Source organism: Mus musculus, chromosome 11 (genome assembly GCF_000001635.26).
Source record: "Mus musculus strain C57BL/6J chromosome 11, GRCm38.p6 C57BL/6J".
Lineage (NCBI taxonomy): Eukaryota > Metazoa > Chordata > Mammalia > Rodentia > Muridae > Mus > Mus musculus.
In genome coordinates this window covers 83,260,589-83,287,186 of record NC_000077.6, presented here as the reverse complement: position 1 = coordinate 83,287,186, position 26,598 = coordinate 83,260,589, and the positions used below count along the sequence as shown (strand labels likewise).

Below are 26,598 nucleotides of genomic sequence, written 5' to 3'. Positions count from 1 at the left end.
ATGAACATTACAGAATAGCCTAATTTAAAATGAATACAGCTTGACCTTTAATTCCAGCACTCTGGAAACAGTGGCAAGAGAAATCTCTGTGAGTCTGAGGTCAGCCTGGTCTACATAGAGAGTTCTGGGCCATCCATGGCTGTGCAGTGAGACTGTGTTTTAAAAATTAAAATAAAATGAGCACAGACCTTTGCAAACAAATTTAGCCAACATGAGATCCTTGTGTTCGGTGTGGAAGGGATGCCCATCCCCTTTAGAAGATGGAAAGTGAACTCTGGCTGCTTGCTTGAAACCCCCCTCCCCCCTGTTTCTTCAATCCAAGGACCTGATTCATTCCTGGAGGCCTTAGTTTGCTAATCAACCATGACACAGACTCTTCTTGAGTCCTTATCAGCCTTCCTCAGTGGGTCAATGTTATGAAGGCTAAGGGAGTCTGGCAGAGTTCCTGTTCCTCCCAGGCAGATATCACAGGGCAGCAGGGCCCTCAACTTAAGACAAATATTCCACCCAGAGCCAGATGAGCTCAAGCACCAGGAGGAAACAGGAGCACCAGGTAAAGAAACATTTTTCTAAATTTCATCACTATTTTGGGCACTGTTCAAGTTGGAGAGTATGAAGGGTTTGGTGTATATAACTGTAATGAGAAGTTTGTTAAGGAAGATGAGGGAGACATTCCCAGACTTGTGGAAAGGATGCTGGACCTAGAACCTCAGAACACTGTTGTCTCATAGCGGCTGTGAGCATCTCAGTAACATCAATGAGACTTGGGAGCCATGAGACCATACACTGTGCTAGCCCAAAGTCACTTAGATTTGTGGTATAGATCCCACCAACGAAAGTCACCAGGAAGGCAAACAGAAGAGAGGAAGCCATTTCTAACAGAGCTCCAGATCATGGAATGGAATTGCTTTGGAAGATCACCAGTCACTGGAGGGAGCCAAGGGATGGGTGGGAAGTTTTTGGGATGTGAGAATATTGCAAAGAGACTTAAGAGCCAGCAAGATACTTGCATTAAGAAGGTCTCTAAAATCCCTTCTAAGCCAGGTGGGTGTTGGTGGCATACCACCCGCACTTGGGAGGCAGAGACAGGTGGAATCCTGTGATTTCAAGTTGAGCCTGGTCTGTTGAGCTAGTTCCAGGACAGTCGGGGCTATACAGAAAAACTCTGTATGTTAAACAACAATGAAAGACCATGGAGGGGTGGGGCAGGTAACATAGGGAACTTTCCCTAAAGAGCCATCAAACAGCACATGTATGTGTATCCACAGAAGAGGCTGCCAAACTAAGAACCAGCTCCCCAGGTGATTCTAGCATGCTGGAGGGAAGGCTACTGAAGAGGAAGTTGGTGACAGGTCAGGGTACAGGCCCAGCAGCAAGTAGCTCTCTCCTCTGACTGTAAACAAGCTCTGCAGGGCTTCTGTGTGCAGACAGCACATGGGTACTCTTCCCCGAAGAAAGACCGTTGGCTTCAGTTAATAAGCGAATGTTCTGTTTTGCAGTTAATCAACAGTTCAAGGAGACCCATCTGAAATATTTTCTTCCGATCTCTAATTTCAATCTAGATGGCTGATCTTTAGTCTTAAAACAAAACATTGTTGGTCACAGTTTAGCAAACAGGCCCCAAAGGCCTAGGCTCTTTTCCAAATCTTAGAGGCTCTGTAGTACCAGGCAAAACTAGAATGGAAGGCAACTTCCCGCCTCATATCACGGTGTCTGTGACAAATTCCCACAGTCTATGAATATAGATGTGAGAAGAGCTAACGCAATGTCTGCATTTGATTATAGATTGCATTTTTTTAAGAGTAGAACACGATCTTTAAAACTGTATAAATAGCACCCGAAATGCCACATTTTATGAGTTTATATACTTCCCGATTGGTTTGCTTATCTGAGACAGGGTCTCATGTAGTCAAGGCTGGCACTGAACTTACTATAGCCAAGGATGCCTGGAAGCTGCTGATCCTCGGGCCTCCACCTCCCGAGTGCTGGGATTACAGATGTGTACACATTTATCTGGCCTCAAAGTCTTGATCCTCCTGTCTCAGCCTCCTGAGTGCCAGGATTGTAGGCTTGTGCTACCATGCCCAGCTTGATGTTTGTTTTCTTTTCTTCCTTTCTTCTCTTCTCTTCTCTTCTCTTCTCTTCTCTTCTCTTCTCTTCTCTTCTCTTCTCTTCTCTTCTCTTCTCTTCTCTGCTCTGCTCTGCTCTGCTCTTCTCTTCTCTTCTCTTGTTTTTGTTTTTGTTTTTTTTCGAGACAGGGTTTCTCTGTGCAGTCCTGGCTGTCCTGGAACTCACTCTGTAGACCAGGCTGACCTGGAGCTCAGAAATCTGCCTGCTTTCTGTTTATTTTCATAGCAAGAGCTACCACACACAACCCCAAATTCTACTTCCTCTGTTTTCCACCGCTTTGTTTCTTAGCCCTTTGAATTTTGAATAGAGTTACTGACATCAGCTCCTAGTTCTGCGCACTCTTTAACAACTCACTCAGCTCCTAGGCTAACCCCCCTCCCTCCCTTATATCTGGGCTCAGTGTTGGTGCTTCCCAACTTTAAGCGGAAATGGGACGGACTCTTCAGTAATTTATTTTTTTTCCATTATGGAAACTATTATCTTCCTGTTTTAATCTATGGCTCTTCTTGTTGAAAAGTCTGTTTGGCAAAATTGTTCAAAAACAATGCTAACAAAGTTTACTTCCAAAGCTGGGGCCAGTGGGAAAGGCCTGCAATCCCTGCTGCTCAGGAGTCTGAGACAGTAGGATCTGTCTGAAAACAGTGAGCTAAGAGAAGGCCGAGGATGTGACCCAGTGGAAGAGCGCTTGCCCAGCATGCGGAAGGCTGGAGGGCCAGTTCCCCTTGCCACCTACCTATCTTTTAAAAGATTATTTCCAATGTTAAAATGTAGCTCCAAAAATGTATATCCTTGAAGAAAATATTTTATTCTCTGAACTTCTCACTAATACCAAAACATCTCTGTCCTGGTTAATTCTAGGAACACCTTTCTGTTATTGCTTGGGAGTACAGAAAATGCCCTACGCGGAGATCACCGTGAATCTGGGCAAAGTGACGCTGGGAGAAGAGAACAGGAAGAAGATGACCAACAGTTGTTTGAAAAGGCATGAGAACTCGAGTCTCGTCCAGGCTGTGTGCGCACTGCTGAATTCTGGGGGAGGTGTGATCAAAGCCGAGATCAATGACAAAAGCTACAGTTACCGATGCCACGGGCTGGGGCAGGATCTGGAAACTTCCTTTCAGAAGCTCCTCCCATCGGGGTCACAGAAGCACCTGGACTACATGCAACAGAACCACGACCTCCTGATTTTTGTAAAGTCATGGAGCCCAGATGCGTCCAGCCTTCCACTGAGGATTTGCAGCTTACGCTCCAATTTATATCAGAGAGATGTGACCTCAGCCATCAACTTGTGCGCCAACGGTGCCCTAGAGCTTCTCAGAGAGAAAGAGTCTAGAGCCCAAAGAGGTACCCCTAGGCTACATTCTCAAGACCACATCCTCAACAGAACCATTCAGGAAGAGGAAGATATTAAGATGTGTGCCTTGGAATTTTTAAAAAAAGATAAACTCAATTTTAAGGAGAAGCTTAGCTTCACAGAGTCAACTCACGTTGAGTTTAAAAGGTTTACCACCAAAAAGATTGTCCCTCGGATTAAAGAGACACTGGCTCATTATGTTTCTGCATTTGCCAATACTCAGGGGGGATACATAATTATTGGGGTTGATGATAAGAGCAAAGAAGTGTTTGGATGTAAGAAAGAAAAAGTGAACCCCGACTCACTAAAAACAGAAATAAAAAACTGCATAGAAAAGTTGCCCACATACCACTTCTGTCGTGAAAAGCCCAAGGTGAATTTCACAACTAAGATTTTGAAAGTTTATCAAAAAGAGGCCCTGTATGGTTTTGTCTGTGTTGTTCAAGTAGAGCCCTTCTGTTGTGTCGTGTTTGCAGAGGACCCAGATTCCTGGATCATGGAGAACAATATTGTCACAAGGCTGAAGGTTCAACAGTGGGTGGAAATGATGCTGGACATTCAGTCAGGTAAAAGGCAAGGGAAAGCATTGCTGAGGTTGAGGGCAACAGCCTTCTTCTTTCCTTTCCAGGGTATTCCATCATATAGCTTAGTTTAAAAACAAAACAAAAACAAAAACCCCAATGTGCTCTTGTTTACAAACACTCTCCCACAGCTGTGTTCTTTTTCTCATATGCTTAGTTACAAAGACTCTGAATCTGATCTTTTTGAAATTAAAAAAGAATGGATTTTGGGGAGTAAGTTATCATTTATCATTAGCCATGAGTTCCTTGTTTTACACGATAAAACCCTGTTGACAAAAGTTGGCTGATTTTCCATGTCCACATAGAATAATTTCACTGGGAAAACAGTCTTTAGAGAACACCATTTAAGTATGACACTGAACCATGTGTTTCCAGGGAGACTGTGTGCGGGCCTGTGTGCGTGACAAATCTGTACCATTTTAGTAAATCTAGAAGCAAATATTTTAAACTGTCAGCCCCTGAGACCCCACAACATGGGGAATGAGGGAAAGCAGAAAGTCTGGGATAGGGAACCACCCTGAGGGAGGAGGGCTGCTGGTGGTTTTACGTGTTGTTTAGAGTCAGCCTTGGTGATGCCAATAAAACTCACAAATAAGCTCCCTGACTTGCTTGCAGGAGCAGCTGCTCCTAATGACGTCAGTCATTACAGACTTCATGCATCATCCTTTGTCTTGTCCTAAATTTGCTCTATTTCCTGTTTCCCCAGCGAGATCCTTCTCCTTTCAATTATATCTTACTGAGACTACAGTCACCTGTAACCACCATTACAGCCTGGGCTGCCCTCTTTGGCCATGTGGCTGCTCACAGCCCCCAGGACATTCTCCTCTTCTCTGTCCCTCCTGGAGGTGCCTGCCCCTACCTCCCAGTGCTGGGATTGAAGGCATGTGCCAACACCACCCCTCCCTTCCCTTACTTCTTACCGGTAACCTGTATCTAACAGTTAGGGTTGGAAGTAAACTTGGGGATCATCACCTCATGAGAGATAGAAGAGGGACACTTGTCTGAAATGGATTATCCAGGAAGGTAAAATACTTGAGACCCACAGAGCAGTTCTCAGCTTCCATTCCCGCCACATACTGCCACACACAACTGCGTGTCCTGCCTGTAGAAGAACAGCGGCAGAGTTCTTCCACTTTTGACGTTTCCCACTTTCTGTGTGCTTGTTTAGATCCTTCTTCAGGCTTTCCCACCATCAATGACAGTGCTCACCTGATGACACCAGCTTTGTCTGCACCAAGAAGACCAGCGTATCTCACAAAAGTCCTGGAACATAAGGAAACTCTGCAGCGCCATTTCTTTTCAGGTACATACATCTCTGTCTTGATTTTGTTTGTTTTTTAAGACAGGATCTCACTATGTCACCCAGCCCAGGTTCATGAACTCTCTCCTCGTTTTAGCTGAGATCATTTAATGAAATAAAGCATAATTCAGTGATAGAGCATGGACCAGGTCCTGAGTATGATACTCAGCATTGAAAAAGATAATTAGGGGGCTGGAGAGATGGCTCAGTGGCTAAGAGCACTGAAAAAGAAAAAGGAAAAAGATAATTAGGCTGGGAGGAATGAATAGCATGTAATTCAAATTTTTTTTCTTAGAGAATGTCAAATGTAACATTTAGCAGACATAATGGTCCTACAATTACACACACACACACACACACACACACACACACACGGGGGGGGGGCGGGGGTGGAAGAGAGAGAGAGCGCGAAAGAGAGAGAGAGAGAATCTTAAATTCTCGTCCTCAATCTCTATTACAGTTCCAAATGCATTGAGTTCTAACCACCTATGTCTTTTATTCTTCAAAATGTAAAGTGCTGAAGTTCCTTGGGTCTCTATCATATGAAAACTTTGTCATGCTTATTTATTTATTAAATAAATAAAAATTTTAATGTGGGATTTTTACTCACATAAGGATTACATCCAAGATCAGAGACAGGTATATAGAGAATTCATGAACAGAGGATATGGCTCAGTTGGTAGCTAGAGTGTCTCCTAGAATACTCAAAGCCCTGGGTTCAATTCCTAACACCATGTAAACAGAGCATGGTAACACGAGCCTGGAATCTAGCACTCAGGAAGTGAAGAATCAAATGTTTGAGTTCATCCTTGATTGTATACCAAGTTCAAGGCCAGCTTGGGTTCCATGAGGTCATGTCTGATCTTGACAGTGGCCTCCAAGTGGTCACAGGTGCTCTGAAGAAGTTGACAGTTTGTATGGTCAGGGGGCACTATGCTCTAGAACCCTTCCTGAAAGGGTTGTTCCACTCTGGCCCCAATAGCTGGGCTGTGGGGTGGTAGAGCTCACTGGTTATGTAGTTCTTGCTCCTTTGCTGAGATCCCCGTGAGGTATGCTCTCTTTCCATGCTTATTTAATATAGAGGGAGTCAGAGGGTTACACACACACACTCTCAAGCAAATTTTCTTCGGCTTCAGCACTACTAACATTTGAATCGCATCACAGAGGGAGTGTTTTGTCAATTACGCATTGCTTGGCTGTATCCCTGGCTTCTATTCATGAGATGCCAGAAGCCTCCTTATAGTTATAATAATCAAAAAGTCTCCAGACATTGTCTTGGCTGGTGAGATGGCTGGATGGGTAAAAGAGCCTACCAGCAGGTACCCCAAGTTTAATTTCTGGGCCCCACATGGTGGAAGGAGAGAACCTTCTTTTGAAAGTTGTCCTCTGACCTCCACATATACTGAACACACACACACACACACACACACACACACACACACGTACACACACACACACGTACACACACGTACACACATACACATACGTACACACACACAGGTACACACAGACACACACTTACACACATAAACACGTACACACACACACAGGTACACACACACACAGGTACACACACGCATACACATAATAAAATGCCTTCAGACTTTTGGTTAAGAATTGCTATTCTCAGCTGGGCAGTGGTGGCAGCACGCCTTTACTCCCAGCACTTGGGAGGCAGAGGCAGGTGGATTTCTGAGTTTGAGGCCAGCCTGGTCTACAGAGTGAGTTCCAGGACAGCCAGGGCTACACAGAGAAACCCTGTCTTGAAAACCAAACCAAACCAAACCAAACCAAACCAAACCAAACCAAACCAAACGAAACGAACAAAAGAATTGCTATTCTAAACGAAGATTCTCACTTCCCACAAAGCATAAGCCTCGCAGAAGGCCCTTAGGGAAAAAAAGCATCTTCCCAGCAGCTGTGGACATCTGGAACCAGAAAAGGGCGCCAGGAGCCTGTTGGCTGTAGACCTGTCCCTGACAACTTCCCTTAGAGCTAGCATAGTCAGGCTAGAGACACTGTAGTAACTACCTTGGTAATGTTCTCTTTGTAACAGGAAAAAAAAAAAACCATGGTTCCGAGGCTAGAGCCACACTTTTCCATCAGATTACAAGAGCAGCCCTGTGCTTTTTAAAGTTTTGGTAACTTCTATTCCTTCAATTTTCAGTGACACAAGAAAACCTACAATTTCAGCCAGAATCCCTCTGTAAGAAGCTGTTCTCAGATCACGAAGGACTGGAAGACTTACTGAAGGCACAGACACACCCTTGTTCTCACGGCATTGTGATATTTTCGAGAAGCTGGGCTGGCGATATTGGTTTAATGAGAGAAGAGAAGGTCCTATGTGATGCACTCCTGGTAGCAGTTGGCAGCCCTCTGGTACTCTATACAATCCTAACAGACCCCAGTTCGACTGGAAGAGCCGACTATACTCAAAACACCGCCCTTCAGTTAAAGAGGCAGCTACAAACTCTTGGAGGCTACCCAGGGAAAATATGTGTCATTCCAAGGGTGATATACCTGGCCAGCAGAGGGTCCAGACCTGATCAACCCCCTGTGTACTACCCCAGACCCTACACACTGTCCAGCAAAGCTGAAGTGGAGGATTTGCTACAGGGCCTGGTGTTGGTCTCACTGTGTTCCAGATCTGTGCTGAGTGACCAGCTAGGCTGTGAGTTCTTCAAGCAGTGCTTAGAAGAGCAAGCCAACACACTCTCCAGGAACCTCCAGGAAAGCCGGGAACTGTTCATCCATTGCCTTCCTGGAACCAGGAAGACAGCTCTTGCCATAAAGATGGTGGAGAAAATCAAGGATGTGTTCCACTGCAAACCAAAAGAGATCCTCTTTGTTTGTGAAAATGACTCCCTAAGGGATTTTGTGATGTGAGAATTTTACCATATAAACTTAAAAAAAAAAAGTCTTTCAGTCAGAAAAGTAATTGGTATTTGGAGTGTAAGGTTTTGCAATGCGTTTTCACTATGGAAGTTAACAGTCTTCAGTTAACCACACATGTGGTTGAGGTCTAGAATAGGTAATTTATCACGTTCAATCCCAAACTTGCCACTGGTTTTTTGAGATAGTCCTTCTCCTCAGCTCAGGATGGCCTTAAACTCAATCCTCCTGCCTCAGCTTCCTGAGTATTAAGATTCCAGGCCCAGCTCTGACTCTCTATAGAAGTAGAAACATTTTCTCACAGTCTGTGGCCTTAGATCTAAGGAAAATAGAAATGAACTTCTCTTTCTTTAAGTAACTTTTTGCTGGGTAATTAGTGTTTTGGTTGTCCAGTTAGTCACTATATCTACCAGGAATTTAAAATTAAATACAATTTGACTTAGTTTATAAAATATCACTGGATATAAAAATCCAGTGAAAAATATTTAAGTAATTTTAGAAAACTTATGAATGCAAGTATGGCTGATATCTCCAGCTGTCAGTGTAGTAAATAAATTGGACATTGTACAAGTTACCAAAGAGGGCAAATTCACACTTTTGTTTTGGTGATAATTATTCAAAAAATCTTATTGAGCAGCATATTTGTTAGATGGTATTAAATATAGTGCCAGAGGAACAAAACCAAGGAAAACTTTAACAATGAGCAATGCAAGTGTTGTCTGTGTTACTGGTATTATACTAAAGGCCTGCCTCACACAGCTGGAGATTGGCCAGCGGCTACTCTCCAGGAAAGGAGACTTGACTCCTAAATCATTAGGAAGTGTGAGAGAGTGCCTGCCGGTAATTCCAGCAGCTGGGAAGAAGGGGACTGAGAGTTTGAGGCCAGCCTGGACTCCCTGAGACCCTATATCAAAAGCAATCAAGCAAGCACACAAAGAACAAAAGAGAAATACATGAGACAAGGAGGGCACAGCAAGGTCAAAGACAGAGGGATACCAGAAATCAAGGGTGACAGATCTAACTGGAGTGGAGCCAGGGTGTGGGCATACTGGTGATGTTGGAGCGCACACAGATGCTGGATTAGGTAGGAAACTGTGCGCCTGAGTGTGACCATGCACATGAGCGAGCTCTATGGCTAAAATTTAAAAACACACCAGTTAAAACCCTAATTGCCAAATATCCGTGGAACCCCTATGGTGAGGAGGGATGGAGACAGCCAAAAATCAGAGCCGGTCCTCCAGAGCCACCCAGGCCAAGCTAGAAGAGAAGGAATGGAGTTCTAAGGCAAAGCACAGAGAGAAAAGCCCCAGACCTGTATCATAAAATCTGTGTGAGTGTGCCCTATTAATTGGATCCAACTTAGAGAAGACAAGAAGCAACCACATTTGAAAAGCATATTTGTATAGCACATATGCACACTGCATTGTACCACAGAAGGAAAATGGGCCCGAGAGATGACAAGCCCTGTGATTTCTTCTCTCCCTTTTCAGGTTTCTTGAAGGAAAGTCAGCAATTGGTGTTTGTCTAACCAAAACTCAAAGGTCTTTCTAATCTTGTACGACAAGTGCAGAAACAAAACTTGCTCTAGTCAAGATTTGAATGGACACATACCTTTCCTGCATGTATAGATTCTGAAATGCCCGGAAAAGGAGGTGGCCCCCTTGTTTCAAAAGGGCAAGATAAAGAAGTAGGAGATACTTTTGAGATTTCCTTTAGCTGCCAACCATCACAATTGGACCAGTAGAAATAACATGGTTTCCTAACTTTTTGTTTGTTCATTTTTTGAAATCAAGTATTGCTATGTAGGCCAGATTGACCTACAGTCATTATGTAGCCCAGGCTGACTCAGGATTCCCAGCCTCCAGAGTTATAGGTACAAACCACTAAACTAACCACTTTGTAGTAAAATTTCACATGAAGAATTTATTTAACCAAACAGTCTCTAAACTCTGCATTCTGTCAGGCACCTTGGACGCAGAGTGCTTTGGTCATACTTCCTCTGTCAGTGAACTGATCTGCAAAGAAGAATTAGCCTCTATTTCCAATTCAGAGAGTAAGAAAAGCTCCCGTTATCTTTGTTTCTAAGCCTGACACCCTGTTTTCTCCTTCCCGGTTACAGGCAGCAAGTCACCTGCCGAGCTGTGACCCGCAGGACCTTCATGAGGGAAGAGTTCCCAAAGATTAAACACATAGTGATGGATGAGACTGAGAACTTCTGCAGTAGACATGGTGACTGGTACGTGAAGGCTAAGAGCACCACCCATCCAAAAGCAAACGGGGCTGCAAATGAACACCCTCACCACGGGATCCTCTGGCTTTTTCTGGATCCTTTCCAAGTTCGGCACGCAGATGGTAGTGGCCTTCCAGTTCCTTCTGCTCAGTTTCCTCGGAAAATGATCACCAGTGAGATCCACTGTGCTGTGGAAATTGCTAAGGTCATGAAAGATGAAATGAAGAGGATGCAAGAAAACCCTCCCTCCATGGGCCTTCCAGACACCCTGGCAACGTTCCAGGAGGCTCCCTATGAGGAAGCAATGCGTGCTGGGGCTTTGCCTGGCGTGTGTGAGATCAAGGCTAACCTGACACCAGAACAAATAGCCAACTATGTGGCAGAAAAATGTCACAGCCTGTTTCATGAGGGCTATCTGCCCCAAGACATAGCAATTCTGTACAGGAGACGAGAAGACAGAGGACAGTATAAGGATGTGTTGCTAAAAGCAATGGCCCGTGGGACAACGGAGGTCGCCTTCAACAGCGCTGCTGATGTTTGTGCTGATGGCATCATTTTAGACAGTGTAGAACAGTTCTCAGGCATGGTAAGGAATATTGTGTTTGGGCTTTGCCCTGAATCTGTGCACTCAGAAGGCGTTCATAAACTCTGCTTTGCCTCAAAAGCCATTAAACACCTCTACCTGCTGTATGGAGGAAGGACAGCTTTTTAAAACTGTTGTAAATAATACAGGAAGCCAAACAAGAACACTCTCCTTCCAAATGAGTGGTAGCTCCTTTTTAATATGACAAGTGAATGAATGAAGGCGCATCATTATGGCTTGGAGCCTCAGAGATGTGTTTCTGGTCCAGCGGTGTGGCTGGACCCTTTGCTCAGTCCACTACTTTTTACCAGTGACAAGATAAGTATGACTGATTCTCTGCCTCCAATCTTCCCGACTCAATCCAGCTCTCATTCTGTCACCCAAAGAGCCTAAAACAGAATGTGAATTTTATGAAATTCTCTGCTCCAGGGAGTTCCTGTGACCCTCGAATGCAATACATTTCTGAGGCTCTCCATGGTACCTACTTCCTCTCCTGACTCCATCCTTGATCACACCCCCGACTCCCAGCGTTTCTAATGCAGTCCCTGATCTGTAGCTGCTTTGGGAGTGATGGTAGGATATCCTTTAGACCAAATACTTGGATTGGGTGTCTTGAAGGCAGTACCTGGGCTAACATCTCATGTGGGCTGTGGGGCTCAAGCTTTGCAGAGACATCCTTGGTTTTTCCTCTCTCTCTCTCTCTCCCTCCCTCCCTCTCTATCCCTTCTCTTCCTCTTTTTCTTTTCTCTTCTTTTTTCTCTCTCTTTGTATTGCTACACTGCCATAATGCTACAACTAGTGTAATAAAATAATCAAGATAAAGAGTTGCTTGTGGTGTGATGCTCCTAAGACATTGTTGGAGGGCAACAGAATATTATCACACCAGCTTAAGAAATAGAAAAAGAAAAAGCTCCTAAACATCTCATGACCCAGGTGTATTCTTTTTCATTTTTGCTTGATATTTTACACACATTGCAAGTTCTGCAATAAATTTTATATTCTACACAGCTGCTTCTTCCGTTTAATGTTTGCAGAGCATTGTCACAGTGTTCTTGTGCCCAATCCTTCACACCTACCTACAGCTCTACCCTTTGCATACTCCAGCAGTATAGCGAGTAGTGGCTGCACCAGATATTACAAACTGGTGCACCCACTCTGGAAATCAGTGTGGAGAGTTCTCAAAGAGGTAAACATAAGTCTGCCGGCTAAACACTCTTGGGGCATGTGCTCAAAGGACTAGCCATCATACCCCACAGGAGCTCACTCAGCCATGTTCATTGCCACTGTGTTCACAATAGCTAAGAAACGGAATCAACCTAAGTGAACTGCAAAACTGAATGAATAATGAAAGAGCACATATATAATGAAACCATTATACATGTGATAAATGATAGAGTTAGACCATATACTGAGGGAAGTCATCCAGACCCAGAAAGACAAGTACCACATGTTCTCTTTCTCTGTGGTTCGTAGCTATGGATCTTTAGACATGAGTAACCACAGAAACCAGGGGAGGATATGAGGGCCAAATCAGGACCCTCCAGATTAGGGAATGGCAGGTCATAGTGCTGTGAAGCATAAAACAGGAAAATTGGGGTGAGGCTTTAACTAGGGAAGGGGAAAAGAGAACAATGCAGAGAGGGTAATACATAATACTGAAATGTTTCATAAAACATACATACCACATGATTTTATTCCCACCTAAAATTACATGTAATATATACATGTATGTGCATACATAGATGCATAATTTAAACAAGTTATGCTACTTGGGGTGATAATGCTCCTCACACACACACACACACACACACCCCACACACACACATGCCACACACACGATCATGGATGAGAAATATGAATTCTCTTGAGTTGTTATTCAGGGGAGCCCGAGACCCCCAAAACAATATCAGCTATTGCTTATTGCCCTTGGCTGCTTCTTAGCATTTGAAGGTTAGACCCTATTGCTGAAGATGTCATGCACTCAAGACACAGGACATGGAGGAACTGAGCTGGAACTGGCTTCAAAGTCTTCTCCCTGATGACTGGCTCTTACAGTATCAGAAGATGCTATGGAAGCCGACAAGAAAGAGATGCATTTGGTAGTCCTACCCTGCTGTAGATGGTACACAGCAATGGCTGGCCTGGCAAGGTACCCACAATGGTGCAGTAGTGGCTCCTTTATTTGGGGGTTACTAACATCTGTCTAACTGGTTGGACTTAAGACCTGCTCAACAGGAGGGCACTCATGTCTAGTACTGTAAACCTAGTCAACTACCCACAGCTAGAGAGGTTGTAGACTGGGGAGGAGAACTTACTACTGCTCCTTTCAGAAACCAATAATTAATTATAATATAAATCATAATTTGTTTTCTCAATAAATATCCTTATACAGATAAGCATAGTTCTCACCCCTCATCAAAAAGGCTTCTTTTTGCAGTAAGTAGATGGACTATTACAGAGATCTACAACTGTTCAAAATGCAGGTAATACATAACTGAAGGTGCCAGCCCTACCTGATATAACTGCAATACAACCCCTAAATCGAAGGCTTGGGGAAAATCATGGAAAGGGGATGGGGCAGGAAAGTAAATGTACAGATGAGAAATATCTAGATTGCATCCCCTAGACACAACAGGGAAGCTGCACTCATGAACTCTCAATGTGACCACCATAATGACACCACCAGTTGACCGCTAGTGGGGACAGGGCAATGTCCACATGGTCTATCCTTAGACAAGCTGAAGGAGGGCAATAGCTGCCAAGACAGGGAGAATTGGTCACCTCCTGAGATGAACTGCCACATAGGTTGTCTACTCTCAAGAGGTCAGCCCTGAGTACATGCATATATGAGCAAAGCTAAATGGTCTCAATATGTAATATGTGTGTGTGCATATGTATGTATACACATACGTGTATACATGTAACGGTAATATTTTTTTAAATGGTGATCATGAATTCAGGAGTGGGGAAAGGGAGGGGTAGAAATGATGCAGATGCAGTGTTTGTGTATAAAATATTAAAAACAAAAATGATTACAAAAAGAGAGTCACAGCCCTGTGACGTGGGATGGGTTTTATCACCCATGAAATTTCAGTCGCTGTGATGATTTCATCACAGAGGCTGACTGTGTGCTCTCAGCATGCGTTTGTTCTTTTGCATTCTTGCTGATGGCACAGAAAGAGCATGGCCCAGATGGCTGGTCACTCATAGATGAGCAAGAAACATATGAAACCAACTTTAACTCAGCTCAGAGCCACATTCAAGTCATTCTAACTAGATCAGCCAGATCCCAACAGATTGTAACTATACAGATGGGAAAATAAATATCATTTTACAACTGAGATTTCAAGGTTGTTTTGTAGCAGCAACTGAGGAATGTAGGGCAACTATGTTACAGCACAGTCTTCATAGCATCCTTCTGTGTGGCTGCACAGCGCCTTCTCTGGTCACATAGTGTCAACAATCTTCTATTGGATGTACTTTAAGCCACACCCCTAGCACTTCATTAAAAAAAAAAGAAAAGATTTAATTTATTTTTAATTATGTGTATGTGTGTATGTATTTACAGATGAGTGTATTTACAATTGGTTGTGAGCCACTGGATGTAGGTGCTAGGAATTAAACTCAGGGCTTCTGGAAGAGCAATGGCCTCCCTTAATTGCTGAGTGGTTTAATCTCTCCAAGCTGCATCTCTCCCCCCCCCACCCCCTCTTTTTGAGACAAGGTCTTGTTATGTAACTGCCAGGGGCTAGGATTGTAGGCTGTACCATCAGCCTGACAAAGTTTTCTTTAATTTAAATAAGGGGGTGGGGGAGAAGCTGATACCAGCATCTGATTATAAAATTGTGTACTCATGTCTCAAAAACAGTTGACTCTGGAGCATGTTGGGTAGAGGTATGACTAATCGCTGTAATCCAGAGTCTCAAAGAAGAGGAGTCTCAAAGAAGTGATTTGGACATTTGTGGGTAGAAACATGAATCATTTAATCTTGATGCTGCATAAGTAGTTTCAGAGAAAAGATGACACTGTTCATGAATAGGACCTTAAAAATAAAAAATAGGGGAAAAAAAGTAATATTTTAGCCAATCATGGTGGTATATACCTTTAATTCCAGCCTCTTGTATGTCATAGGACTCCACCATTTATATGTAGCCCTAGGCTGGCTGGCTTTGAATTTATGATCACCCCGTAGCCCTAGGCTGGCTGGCTTTGAATTTATGATGATCCCATTTGACCTATGAAGTCTTGGGGAGTTGCTAGAAAAATCAAGACGAAAACCCAATTAATATTTCGCAGTCGTAGACCCTTATAAGGCATACTATGACAAAAGAAAAAAATCCATTGAGAAAGACCAACTAAAAGATAACATAGACTACGAAAAAGCCATAAAGTTACACCTTATTTTTTAACCAGTAATAGAAACCCCCGAGGGGGTGCACCGTTCCTGGAGGTACTGCAATACCAGGTCGATGCGTGGAGTGGACGGAGCAAGCTCCTATTCCAACTCCTAGTTCCAAAAATCCATTTAATATATTGTCCTCGGATAGAGGACGTATCAGATATTAAACTGATAAGAACAGATACTACACTTGATCTTAGCCAAAAGGCCGAGAAGCGATAGCTCTTACCACCACTACGCTCACACCACTAACTCACACACACACTTTTACTTTATGGTCACAAACCCTCGGGAGCCTATAAACATGCACTAGACACCAACTCTCAGTTTCTATCAAGCCCACATCTTTTACGCCATGAAAACTCCGTGAAATTAAGAATAGGAAGAGAAGTTTTAGTTGCTCTTTTCTTTCCCAGAATTCCGGGAGACAGGGCCATGTTCATTTGCATGCCCCGCCCAGCACGCCGTCCTCTTTCTGTTTGTGCTGCGGAATATCCTCACGGTGCTGCTAGACAAGACTGAGGACCTCAGTGCGTCCAGGTTCTTCTTCGCAATTTTTCAGACCTAGAGTTGACAACATCCACCACAAGAGGTTCTTCACTCCCGACTCCTGCTGCTATCTAGTTCATCCTGCATCGAGTCACGCCTTGAAATGAGATTCATGAGAGAGGGGAGGGAGCCGGTGCCCTTCCTGAGTGTGACTCCTGGGAAGGCAAATTCCGATCTGCTCAAGGGGTGGACAGAGTCTTGGGAGATGGACTCTCTGAATTTAAGCTCCTTTTCTGTAACTATTGCTCTGGAGTTTTGCCCTCTACCCTTGACCCCTTCGTTTATTCCTTTCTTTGTCATCTTGCCTATGAAGCCCAGACTGATCTGGAATTTTCAGCGATCCTTCCGCCTCAGTGTAGCTCAACAGCCGGCTTCCACTCTTGTATATTTTGAGATACAGTCTTTTTGTAGCCTTTTATCCCAGAACTTGCTATGTCAACCAGGCTGGCTTCAAACTCAGAGATCCTCCTGGCCCCACCATCCTAAAGGTGTGGGTTATCACACCTGACACAGTTCCTTTCTTTTCTTAAAAAAAAAGACTGAAATTCACTTTTGGTTGGCTTTATGGCAAGGATCTTTAATGAACTCCACAGTCTGGTCCGTGGGGGTACCCAGTGTTCCAGGCTAGCCCTGGCTCCTCACTGAATGTTCAGTGGAAGTTGCAGGAAGGATGTGGTGAAGTTCACATACATTCAAGGACATTGCTCAGGCCTCATAGTTATTTTCTGTTTTTCTTTTCTCTTGCTCTCAAGGACCCTTAGTGTAACAGAACCCCAGACTTTAGTAGGTCTCCTTTCTTAGGTTTTTATTGTTGTGAAGAGACACCATAACCAAGGCAACTCTTATAAAAAGCATTTATTTGGGGCTGGCATATAGTTTCAGAGGTTTAGTCCATTATCATCATGGCGGGAAGCATGGAAGTCTACAGGCAGATTGGTGCTGGAGGAGCTAAGGGTCCTACATCTTGATCCAAAGATAGCCATAAGGCAATTGTGTGCCACTCTGGGTGTAGCTTGAATATAGGAAAGTTCAAAGCCTGTCCCCACAGTGACACACTTCCTCCAACAAAGCCATTCCTGCTCCAATAAGGCCACATTTTCTAACTGTGCCAAGTATTCAAATACATGAATCTATGGGGGATGTTCCTATTCAAACCACCACACCCTTAGCAGACTTTAGCACAACTGACTTCATGATTGAAATATCATTCAGGCTGTAAAACTCAACACAGTATCTGCCAAAATGGAAAGAAGGGCCTAATCTATCCAAGTCCATATCGTTCTGGGAAAGTCTAAAAACATACTAACCTTGCTTTATAGCTTCTGCTCCTGGCTAACTGTTCTTGTTAACTGAAATGTGTCAACCCAGGATTTGGTTTTTGTGCTTAAAAGATCACCCTAAAGAAGGCTTGATGTTACACTGGGATCCTGAACATCTAGTGTAGTCACTGGTCCACTAATAAAGACATGGCTTAAACCTATATCTGAGCAGTCTTCTTTGGTGACTACCTCACAACATTAGGACGTTATTCCTCCCACACTGGTCAGTTTCTTCCATATAAATAGACCTCCCTTCTGATTTCAGTTGTAAGGGTTTCTCTTGGAAATTTGGGCAACATCATTAGTCCTCGTTTTACTCAGTTATTGATGACCAATGGATAGCATCAAGAGTCCATGTCTCAGGGCTGGAGGGATGGCTCAGCAGTTAAGAGCACTGGCTGCTCTTCCAGAGGTCCTGAGTTCAATTCCCAGCAACCACATAGTGGTTCACAGCCATCTGTAATGGGGATGTGATATCCTTCTCTGGTGGACAGTGACAGCCTATTCACATACATGAAATAGATTAATAAATCTTAAAAAAAGTCCATGTCTCTTGTCTTCTCTTTCCTCAGAAGATTCTACATAGCAAACATGTGAGTTCCTCTCGGCCGCTCTGTGTGTGACCCTCAGCTTGCTGTCACAGTGGTCTCTGATGTGACCATAGAAGACACAGTTGTGTAGGTCTGTAGCTTTGGAGGTTCCTGTCTGATCCAATGGACCCTGGTGCTTTCAGGGGCAGCACCTGGGGGCATTGAACCTGTGGAAGAACATGGTTCTCCATCTCATGGCCAAAGTTCACCTTTGATGAAGGGACCAAAGCTGCCCAATTCCATTCAAGATCTTCTGAGACCACACAAGCTCCTGTTGTGCTCTGTCTGTAGTACTATGGGATTTTTTTTTTTTTTTGGAAAGTCTCCACAAGGGACATACCCTCAAGAACCCACCATTCCTAATTAGCATCACTCTGAGGGACGGACCTTTATAACATGGAAGTCTTGTTGATACTCAAGGTCCAAACTATAACAGTCTACTCTAGCTCCTCAAAGTTCAGGTCCACCTCACAAAAGGAAAGCACGTTTAACTCACCACTAAGAGCCTTGAAGTCTCAACGTCCTCTGCCGCCTACCTGTGACACAGATATCTCTCATCCTGAATAGTTCACTCTGACTACCTCTGCTTGTATTCCATTTTGGAAGTCTTAATGGGGTTCCTTTTCTCTGTCTGCTAAAGAATTAAAGGCAGGAAAAACTGGAGCGCAACAGGAAGGGTGGGTGGCATGAAATCTCAGACACAGCACACAGCAGTAGAAGGAGCAGTCTGTAAAAGGCTTTTCTTACGGGTGAGGAAAGACAGAGCAAGGCAGAAGGAAAGCCAAAGACCCTTAGCAAAGCAGAGGGACACTCAAGAAGCTGAAGCCCTGACTCTCTGATGTCTGAGGCCTCCTCTTAAGGGTCTCCCACCCTCAATTTTGGATTCTTCAGTTTGAGCAATTCCTGGAAGTCTGGCCTTGAACTTGCTGGAATGCTCCACAGGTTGTAGGAGGGCCCTATTGGCAGGAGAAAAAGCCCACTAGGCCGTTGTTTGAGACAACCAACCTTTTGTGTCAGGTCAGAAGGATGACCATCTTGTCATTTTACAGTTCTTATGAGCTAATCGTGGCCCCTCTCTCTCTACCTGTACCTTTCCCATGTGTAAGAAAAGCCCTTCAAACTCCATCTTCTCTCATGAGCTCTCTGGTAGTTTGACTATGCTTGGCCCAGGGAGTGGTACTATTTGGAGGTGTGGCCTTGTTGAAGGAAGTGTGTCACTGTGGGAGTGGGCTTTAAGACCCTCCTCCTAATTGTATGGGAGCCGGTCTTCTGTCTGCCTTCAGATGAAGATGTGAACTCAGCTCTTTCTGCACCATGCCTGCCTGGGCGCTGTCATAATCCCACCTTGATGATCATGGACTGAACTTCTGAATCTGCAATCCAGCCCCAATTGAATGTTGTCCTTATAAGAGTTGCTTAGGGGGCTGGCGAGATGGCTCAGCGGGTAAGAGCACTGACTGCTCCTCCGAAGGTCCTGAGTTCAAATCCCAGCAACCACATAGTGGCTCACAACCACCTGTAATGAGATCTGACGCCCTCTTCTGGCTCATCTGAAGACAGCTACAGTGTACTTATGTATAATAATAAATACATCTTTGGACTTGAGCGAGCAGGATTGACTGGAGTGAGCAGAGGTCTTAAAAGTTCAATTCCCAACAACCACACGAAGGCTCACAACCATCCGTTCAGCTACAGTGCACCCATATACAGTAAATAAATAAATAAATAAATAAATAAATAAATAAATCTTAAAAAAAAAAAAAAGACTTGCCTTGGTCATGGTGTCTGTTCACAGCAATAAAACCCTAACTAAGACACGTTCCATTTCAGACTCCAACCATTTCTTTCCTAGATTCCTTGCTTCAGTTGTTTGCTCTCTTTTTTTTTCTCTCCCTTCCCCATTTACCTCTCTCCCTTAAACCACTATGGTGTTTTGAATAGAAATCACCACCATAGATTCATGTGTTTGAATGCTTGGCCCATAAAGAGTGATACTATTAGGTGTGGCCTTGTGGTAGGCGTGGCCTTTTTGGACAAAGTATTTCACTGTGGGGGTGGGCTTTGAGGTCTCCTATGCTTAAGCTATGTTAAGTGTGGCACACAGTCTCCTCCTTGCTACTGAGGACCAAGGTGTAGAGTTCTCAGCTTCTCCTGCACCATGTCTGCCTGTCTGTTGCCATGCTTTGATGATAATGTACTAAACCTCTGAACTGTAAATCAGCCAGTAAATTTTTTTTTCCTTGATAAGAGTTGCCATAGTCATGGTATTTCTTCACAACACTTAAACCCTAATTACTACAACCACCTTCCCTCCCAACCACAATGATTAGGAAATATACAGCCCTAGAGTTTCCAATGGGAAATCATCATTCAGATGTGTCAGGCTTTGCAAAAGGAAAGACTCAGATGAAGTCAGACTCTGTAGATCCCTGGGATTGGAGCTCAGGCCTTCAGGAAAGGTGGCAGATACCTTTACCCTGTGAGCCATCTCACCGTCACTCACACATAATTCTTCAACTAAGGATTTCCAATTTGCCTGAAAACCTGACCCTCCAGCCAAGCATGTCATCACCACTAACTCTATGGCCCGCTCCTGTTCTACTTCTCTTTCCCCACACAATTACAGCCATCTTTTATTTGGGTTTCTGCTTCCTATTTTCCTAGATTAATACTGATCCTGTCCTATCACCCAAAGAGGCTGTCATTAAGCAGACATATGCTGCTTTTGTTGAAACTCTCTGCCAATGATCCTCCCGTGAGTTCCCACAGCCTTGAGAGTGCAAGAACTTCCTAGGTCGTCCATGATGTACCCCACGACTGTCATGACTTCACACTGATGTCACCTCCATCTACAAGTGTTTCTAATGTGTCTCAGGCCCAGTGGCTGTTGTGTGGAGGAAGAATGATAGGATGTCCTCTAGTCCAGCTACTGTGACAGGTGTCACGAGGTGCTCATGCAGCTATGATAATGTGTCTTCTTACTTCCTTGGTCTTCAAAGGTCTAAGCCACAACTCTGAAAACCACAATCCCAAGTCATCAAAACATCTAAAACCCTAAAGCCTGGACACATTACTCTGGAAACCCAATACGAATTCTTTTTTTTTTTTTTTTAATATTTATTTATTTATTTATTTATTATATGTAAATACACTGTAGCTGTCTTCAGACACTCCAGAAGAGGGAATCAGATCTCATTACAGATGGTTGTGAGCCACCATGTGGTTGCTGGGATTTGAACTCCGGACCTTTGGAAGAGCAGTCGGGTGCTCTTACCCACTGAGCCATCTCACCAGCCCCCAATACGAATTCTTTAAGAGCATTTGATGATGTTTTGTAAAGATCATTTATTTTAGAAACATATTAAAATGGCAGAATCTTTATTTGGCATCCAAATTTTGGTTGGTATACCTTCCCAAATAGAACAATGAAGCTGCATCAAAGAAAGATACAAGCAGAAGAATTGTATTCATATAGACACAGATCTGAGAACAGAGTAGATGAAAAATGAAGTAGATTTTAAAGATAAATTGTATTGATAAAGAAATAGGTCAAAAGAGAAAACATGACTAAGGATGATTGGCACCTGTGAGCACCCAGCTCATAGCCCCCATCATCAGAACTCTAGTGAAGGGCAACCAGTCTTTTGATGAGTTCCATTAAAAGTCACAACAGGTTACCACTGTATACATATAAAATCAACCCTAAGGGCCAAATGTTGGGAAATTTTATCCTTCACAAATATAGATGTACAATGAGGACACTGCATCCTTTATGAAGGGAATACCAACATTTCAATTAATGCAAAATACTCACATGTAAACTCAATGCTGTAAATACCCTTACAGGTAGGTATTAATCTACAGTGCAGTCACTCGATATATGTATATAACATGTAAATCATGTATATACATATATATGTATATATGCAACATGTAAATCATATATATACATATATAACATGTAAATTGAATATATATAACATGTAAATTAAAGAAATAGATTAAAACAGAAAATAGGTTTTTCTTGAAGACACAGAACATACTCTACTTGCAGAAAACAAATGTATTTATTTTCTAGTGTCTTTGGCCTTTTTGGAAACTTCCCATATTTAATATATGCCATTGTAAGCAGTCTCCACTTGTTTTTCCAATTTTTTATTAGGTATTTACTTCATTTGCATTTCAAATGCTATCTCGAAAGTCCCCTATACCCTCCCCCCTGCTCCCCTACTCACCCACTCCCACTTCTTGGTCCTGGCGTTCCCCTGTACTGAAGCATATAAAGTTTGCAAGACCAAGGAACCTCTCTTCCCAGTGATGGCCGACTAGGCCATCTTCTGCTACATATGCAGCTAGAGACACGAGCTCCGGGGGTACTGGTTAGTTCATATTGTTGTTCCACCTATAGAGTTGCAGACCCCTTCAGCTCCTTGGGTATTTTCTCTAGCTCCTCCACTGGGGGCCCTCCACTTAATTTTGACACAATCAGAACCTTGCCTCTGTGATTTTGGACACTTGTAAAGTAGTCCTTCTTCAGGTTATAAAATACAAACCACAGGTTTAGCAGCAGTAGCACACAGGGCTGAGCAGCAGCACCATGACAACATTGCCTTACCATACTGCTTACTTCATCATTCACTCTGTGAACTTTTCTAGAAAGAATTTCTTCCATGCCTTAAAGGCACCATGGATTTCATCAGTGAGAGGGACTGGCTGCAGGGGTGGTGGTGGTAGATAGATAGGGACACTTGGCTTTTACTTGTTTGTTTGCATGCTTTGAGATAGAGTCCTTTGCATAACCCTGGCTCTCCCGGAACTCTCTACATGGACAGGAATGGTCAGCCTCTCTTCAAGTACTGGGATTAGGGTCATGGACCACATGCCCAGCTCAGGGACACATTTTCAAAACCATGTTTTATCATTGCCTTCTTGAACAGCCAATCCCTTTCCCACATTTTGGTTTTTGTTGCTGTGTAGTTATTCAAAGACACACTTTTGATATTTTCTTTAGAATCAGTTTAGAATCAGAAAAGACTGTCACATACGTAAAAATATTACCATACCATAGTAATTTTTCATATAAATCACAATTTATGACATTCTTCACAAAGTTAACTACTGATACTTGTGGAAATAAGCAAGGGGCCCTTGAGCAGGTGAGTGGATGAGGAAATCATAGCATGTGCACAATTAAGCTCCCTGCATGCTCAGCCTGAACTGAGAGTTTACTCATCCATAAGGAAGAATGAAAAGCATCATTACAGGAAAATGGGTGGAACCGAGGATTATATGTCATGAAATCATACAGAAAGACAAGTATTGGACATTTACTCTCACATGCGGTATACAGCTTTTTGAAAAGATTTTTAAAAATTTTATTTTTATTCTATGGACATCATTGGTGTTTTGCCTGCATGTGTGAGGGAGTCAAATCCCCTAAAACAGGAGTTACAGACTGTTGTGAGCTGCCATGTGGATGCTGGGAAGTAAACTGGGATCCTTTGGAAGAGCAGTCAGTGTTCTTAACTACTGAGCCATTCTTCCAGCCCCATCATATAGCTTTTAAAGGGTATGAAAGCACAAGGGAGACTTATGTAGAAAGAGACTTATGTCCCTCATGTAGGTGAAGGGACAAGGGAGGGTAAAGAGGAACCCTATGACCAAAGGGCATTCCACAGATGATAATATCACATTGAAACACTTAATTCAGTGCAATTTAATACCAATTAATAAGAAAGAGGGTCATGAGATTGGAAAAACATTACCATCAACAATACATAAACTTTGCTTCTGACTTTCTGTTTGAGGTCTTTGGAAGCTGTAGTTGCTTTTGCTGTTTGAACACTAGGGGGCAAACACAGCTAAAATGACAACGACAGAACCAGCCTCACAGGGTAGGGAGTATGGTTGGAAGGTTAAGGTGGTGCAATACAATGACTTGGCCAATATCACACAAATGCAACTTTTCTTGTGGGGCCACTGTTGTTGGGTACCCTTCAGGAACTCCTTTGTCTCCAGGAGCTGAGTTTGCGTGAGTCACTGGTGCTCTCAGTGTCGTCCCAAAGTTGTGCTCAGTTTGTGAGAACCCCAAAGAGGCCACCAGGAACCACAATTCCGATGCAAGCACATGAGAGTCTTTATTCAAGATCAATCTGGGACCACTCTCCTGTCCTGTTGCATCAGGAAGGTTTGTCCTTTCCTAGGGGAAGGAAAAAAGAAACTACAAGCAGGGGTTTCCAAGTCTTGGCATTACATGAGAGGGTAAAGGAATGTTGGCCTTTAAGCTAGTTGTTTTACAGCACCTGGTCAAACCACAAGAAGGGAGCATACATCAAAAAAAGAGTGTCTTCACTTGGGAACAACTTAGGTTTTCTTAGCCCACTCTGTTGTTATCAGCCAGCTGCAGCTGCTGTATCTATTTTGTAACTGCCAGAAACATTTCTTGATTTTCTCAGACCTCAAGGGTGGGGTCCATGCCTCTCTAAGGGCAAGTTTTAACTTAGAATGGAGTCTTAAAAACAAAATGGAGTTTATTCTGCTTCCTCAGTCCCTTCACCAATGTAAGCGCACAGGACTCTTTTATGCATTGTATATGTGTAACTCTTTGGTTTCAGTGGGCTGTGTGTGTTGTTTTCAAAATTTTTGTAGGCATGTTTGGTGCCTTTGGAGCCCAGAAGATGACATTAGGATAACTGACTTGGAGTTACAAATGGTTTGTGAGTTGTCCTTTGGGTGCTAGGAATAGACTCCAGTCCTGTAGAAGAGAAGCCAGGGTTCTGAATTGCTAACCCATATATCCAGCCTGTGTCTCTTTGTCTTCCTTCCTTCCTTCCTTCCTTCCTTCCTTCCTTCCTTCCTTCCTTCCTTCCTTCCTTCCTTCCTTCCTTCCTTTTTTCCTTCCTTTTATCTTCCTTCCTATCTCCTTCTTTTGTTTACTAAGATAAATGCTATGTATTCAAAGTGTTGAATAGACATATGAAATATGTACATGTTATGGGATGGCTAAATTACGTGAATTGATATCTATATTACTCCATCCCAACATGCATGGGATTTGAACTCAAGACCTTCGGAAGAGCAGTCAGTGCTCTTACCCGCTGAGTCATCTCACCAGCCCAAGACAAAGATTTCTGATCAAGGCTCAAAGTTCAACTTTCAGCTCTATGTTTGTATAGGGGAAACCCAAAGACCCATCCTTTGTTTCAGCTGGATTATGTTGCTTTATTTCAGCTGAACAATGCTGTAAAGCAAGCTCAGTGGGCAGTCTGCTTCTGCAGGAAAACTGCAGGTGAGGCAAGGTGGAAGACCTCTACACAGACTGGAAGACTCCACCCTAGTCAGCGGAAGACCAACCTCGGCAAACAATTAAGGTCTATTTTGCTTACTTAAGGCTGGGGGAAGGACACAAGAACTCGATGACATGAATGTAAAAAACCACAGCCTATCAAACTGTAAATGAACAATATCGATCTATATTGGCATCTTAATGTCGTACTATCAATACTTCATAGGCAACAACCTGACAAATCATTTTCTTTGTTGAAATCTCTAGGAAGAGTGTCTTCTGTGCATTAAAGGCACCATGTATTTCATCAGCTGTTGGAAGCTGACTCCTAGCAGAAAGTGACTATCATCTCTGCAGCCATCTCAGGCTATTTACTTACAGGTTGCCACACCACCTCCAGTAAGGATCTGTGTGACAAGTTCCACAGGCTGAGGAGTTTGACCTCAAAAGGGGGAGGCCTCCTGGAACCGGTTGTGGAACTCTTCGCTGGAGAAAAATTATTGAGCCATAGTTCTCTTGGCTACTTATCTGTTTTACGTTTTCTATTCCTTTTCCTATATACGAGATGTTCCTGATAGCCTAGGCCAAATCTTAAGCGAGTATTATGGCTACAAAACCATCCCTTGAAATGGAGTCACTAGACATGACCTCATCTCCGGGAAAACCAGCGCTTCACTTTATAAATCATGTATAAGATAGTATTGATAAATATAAACTTTCCCAACAATAATATTTTATATGGCTGCACGTGTGTCATCAGAAGTAGGTTTTGGTATCTTGTTTAAGAAAGCCTTAAATAGGGGCTGGAGAGATGGCTCAGCGGGTAAGAGCACTGGCTGCTTTTCTGAAGGTCCTGAGTTCAAATCGAAGCCACCACATGGTGGTTCACAACCATCTGTAATGAGATCTGACTCCCTCTTCTGGAGTGTCTGAAGACAGGTAGAGTGTACTCACATATAATAAATAAATAAATCTTTTAAAAAAGACAGCCTTTAATAAGAAGAATTAAAACAGTTTAAATTTATGTTTTTTTTCCATTTTTTATTAGGTATTTAGCTCATTTACATTTCCAATGCTATACCAAAAGTCCCCCATACCCACCCTAAATTTATGTTTTGAAGAGTTACAGAAGAACAGGAACTAGAGGTTTTTGTAAGAAGCTCACCATAGCTGAATACACTCTGATAACATCTTGTTTTCCTTAAACACATCCTGGACTTTTGGCTAGGTGTCTCCAGTTGCAGTCCCCAGTGTGTGCTTATATACCCATAGTTGCCTTTCAATAAACAAGACTTGATCAGATAGCCTGTCTTGTCTCCATTCTTCCTGTCTTTTGCCCCTCCATCCCCACTCTCATCCTTGCAGACCCCGTTGACTGACCCCTGG

General features: G+C 43.2%; 1 protein-coding gene and 1 non-coding gene across 3 annotated transcripts; one reads left to right on the top strand and one right to left on the bottom strand.

Moving 5' to 3' along the window:
• Positions 1-460: 460 nt before the first annotated feature.
• Slfn14 (schlafen 14) lies at positions 461-12,077 on the top strand. 2 transcript variants are annotated; one of them, NM_001166028.1, is made up of 5 exons: positions 461-553; positions 2,989-4,050; positions 5,234-5,368; positions 7,533-8,247; positions 10,377-12,075. In NM_001166028.1, exons 2-5 carry the CDS (start codon positions 3,024-3,026, stop codon positions 11,197-11,199), a joined length of 2,700 nt encoding a protein of 899 aa, NP_001159500.1. In that variant the 5' UTR covers positions 461-553; positions 2,989-3,023; the 3' UTR covers positions 11,200-12,075. The 2 variants fall into 2 exon arrangements, with proteins under 2 accessions (NP_001159500.1, XP_006533299.1); XM_006533236.1 differs by lacking the exon at positions 461-553 and having other exon boundaries at positions 3,765-3,857; positions 3,961-4,050; positions 10,377-12,077.
• Positions 12,078-15,498: 3,421 nt separating this feature from the next.
• Gm23444 lies at positions 15,499-15,689 on the bottom strand. The gene has a single exon (XR_003949957.1). It is a non-coding gene; the product is annotated as a U2 spliceosomal RNA (small nuclear RNA).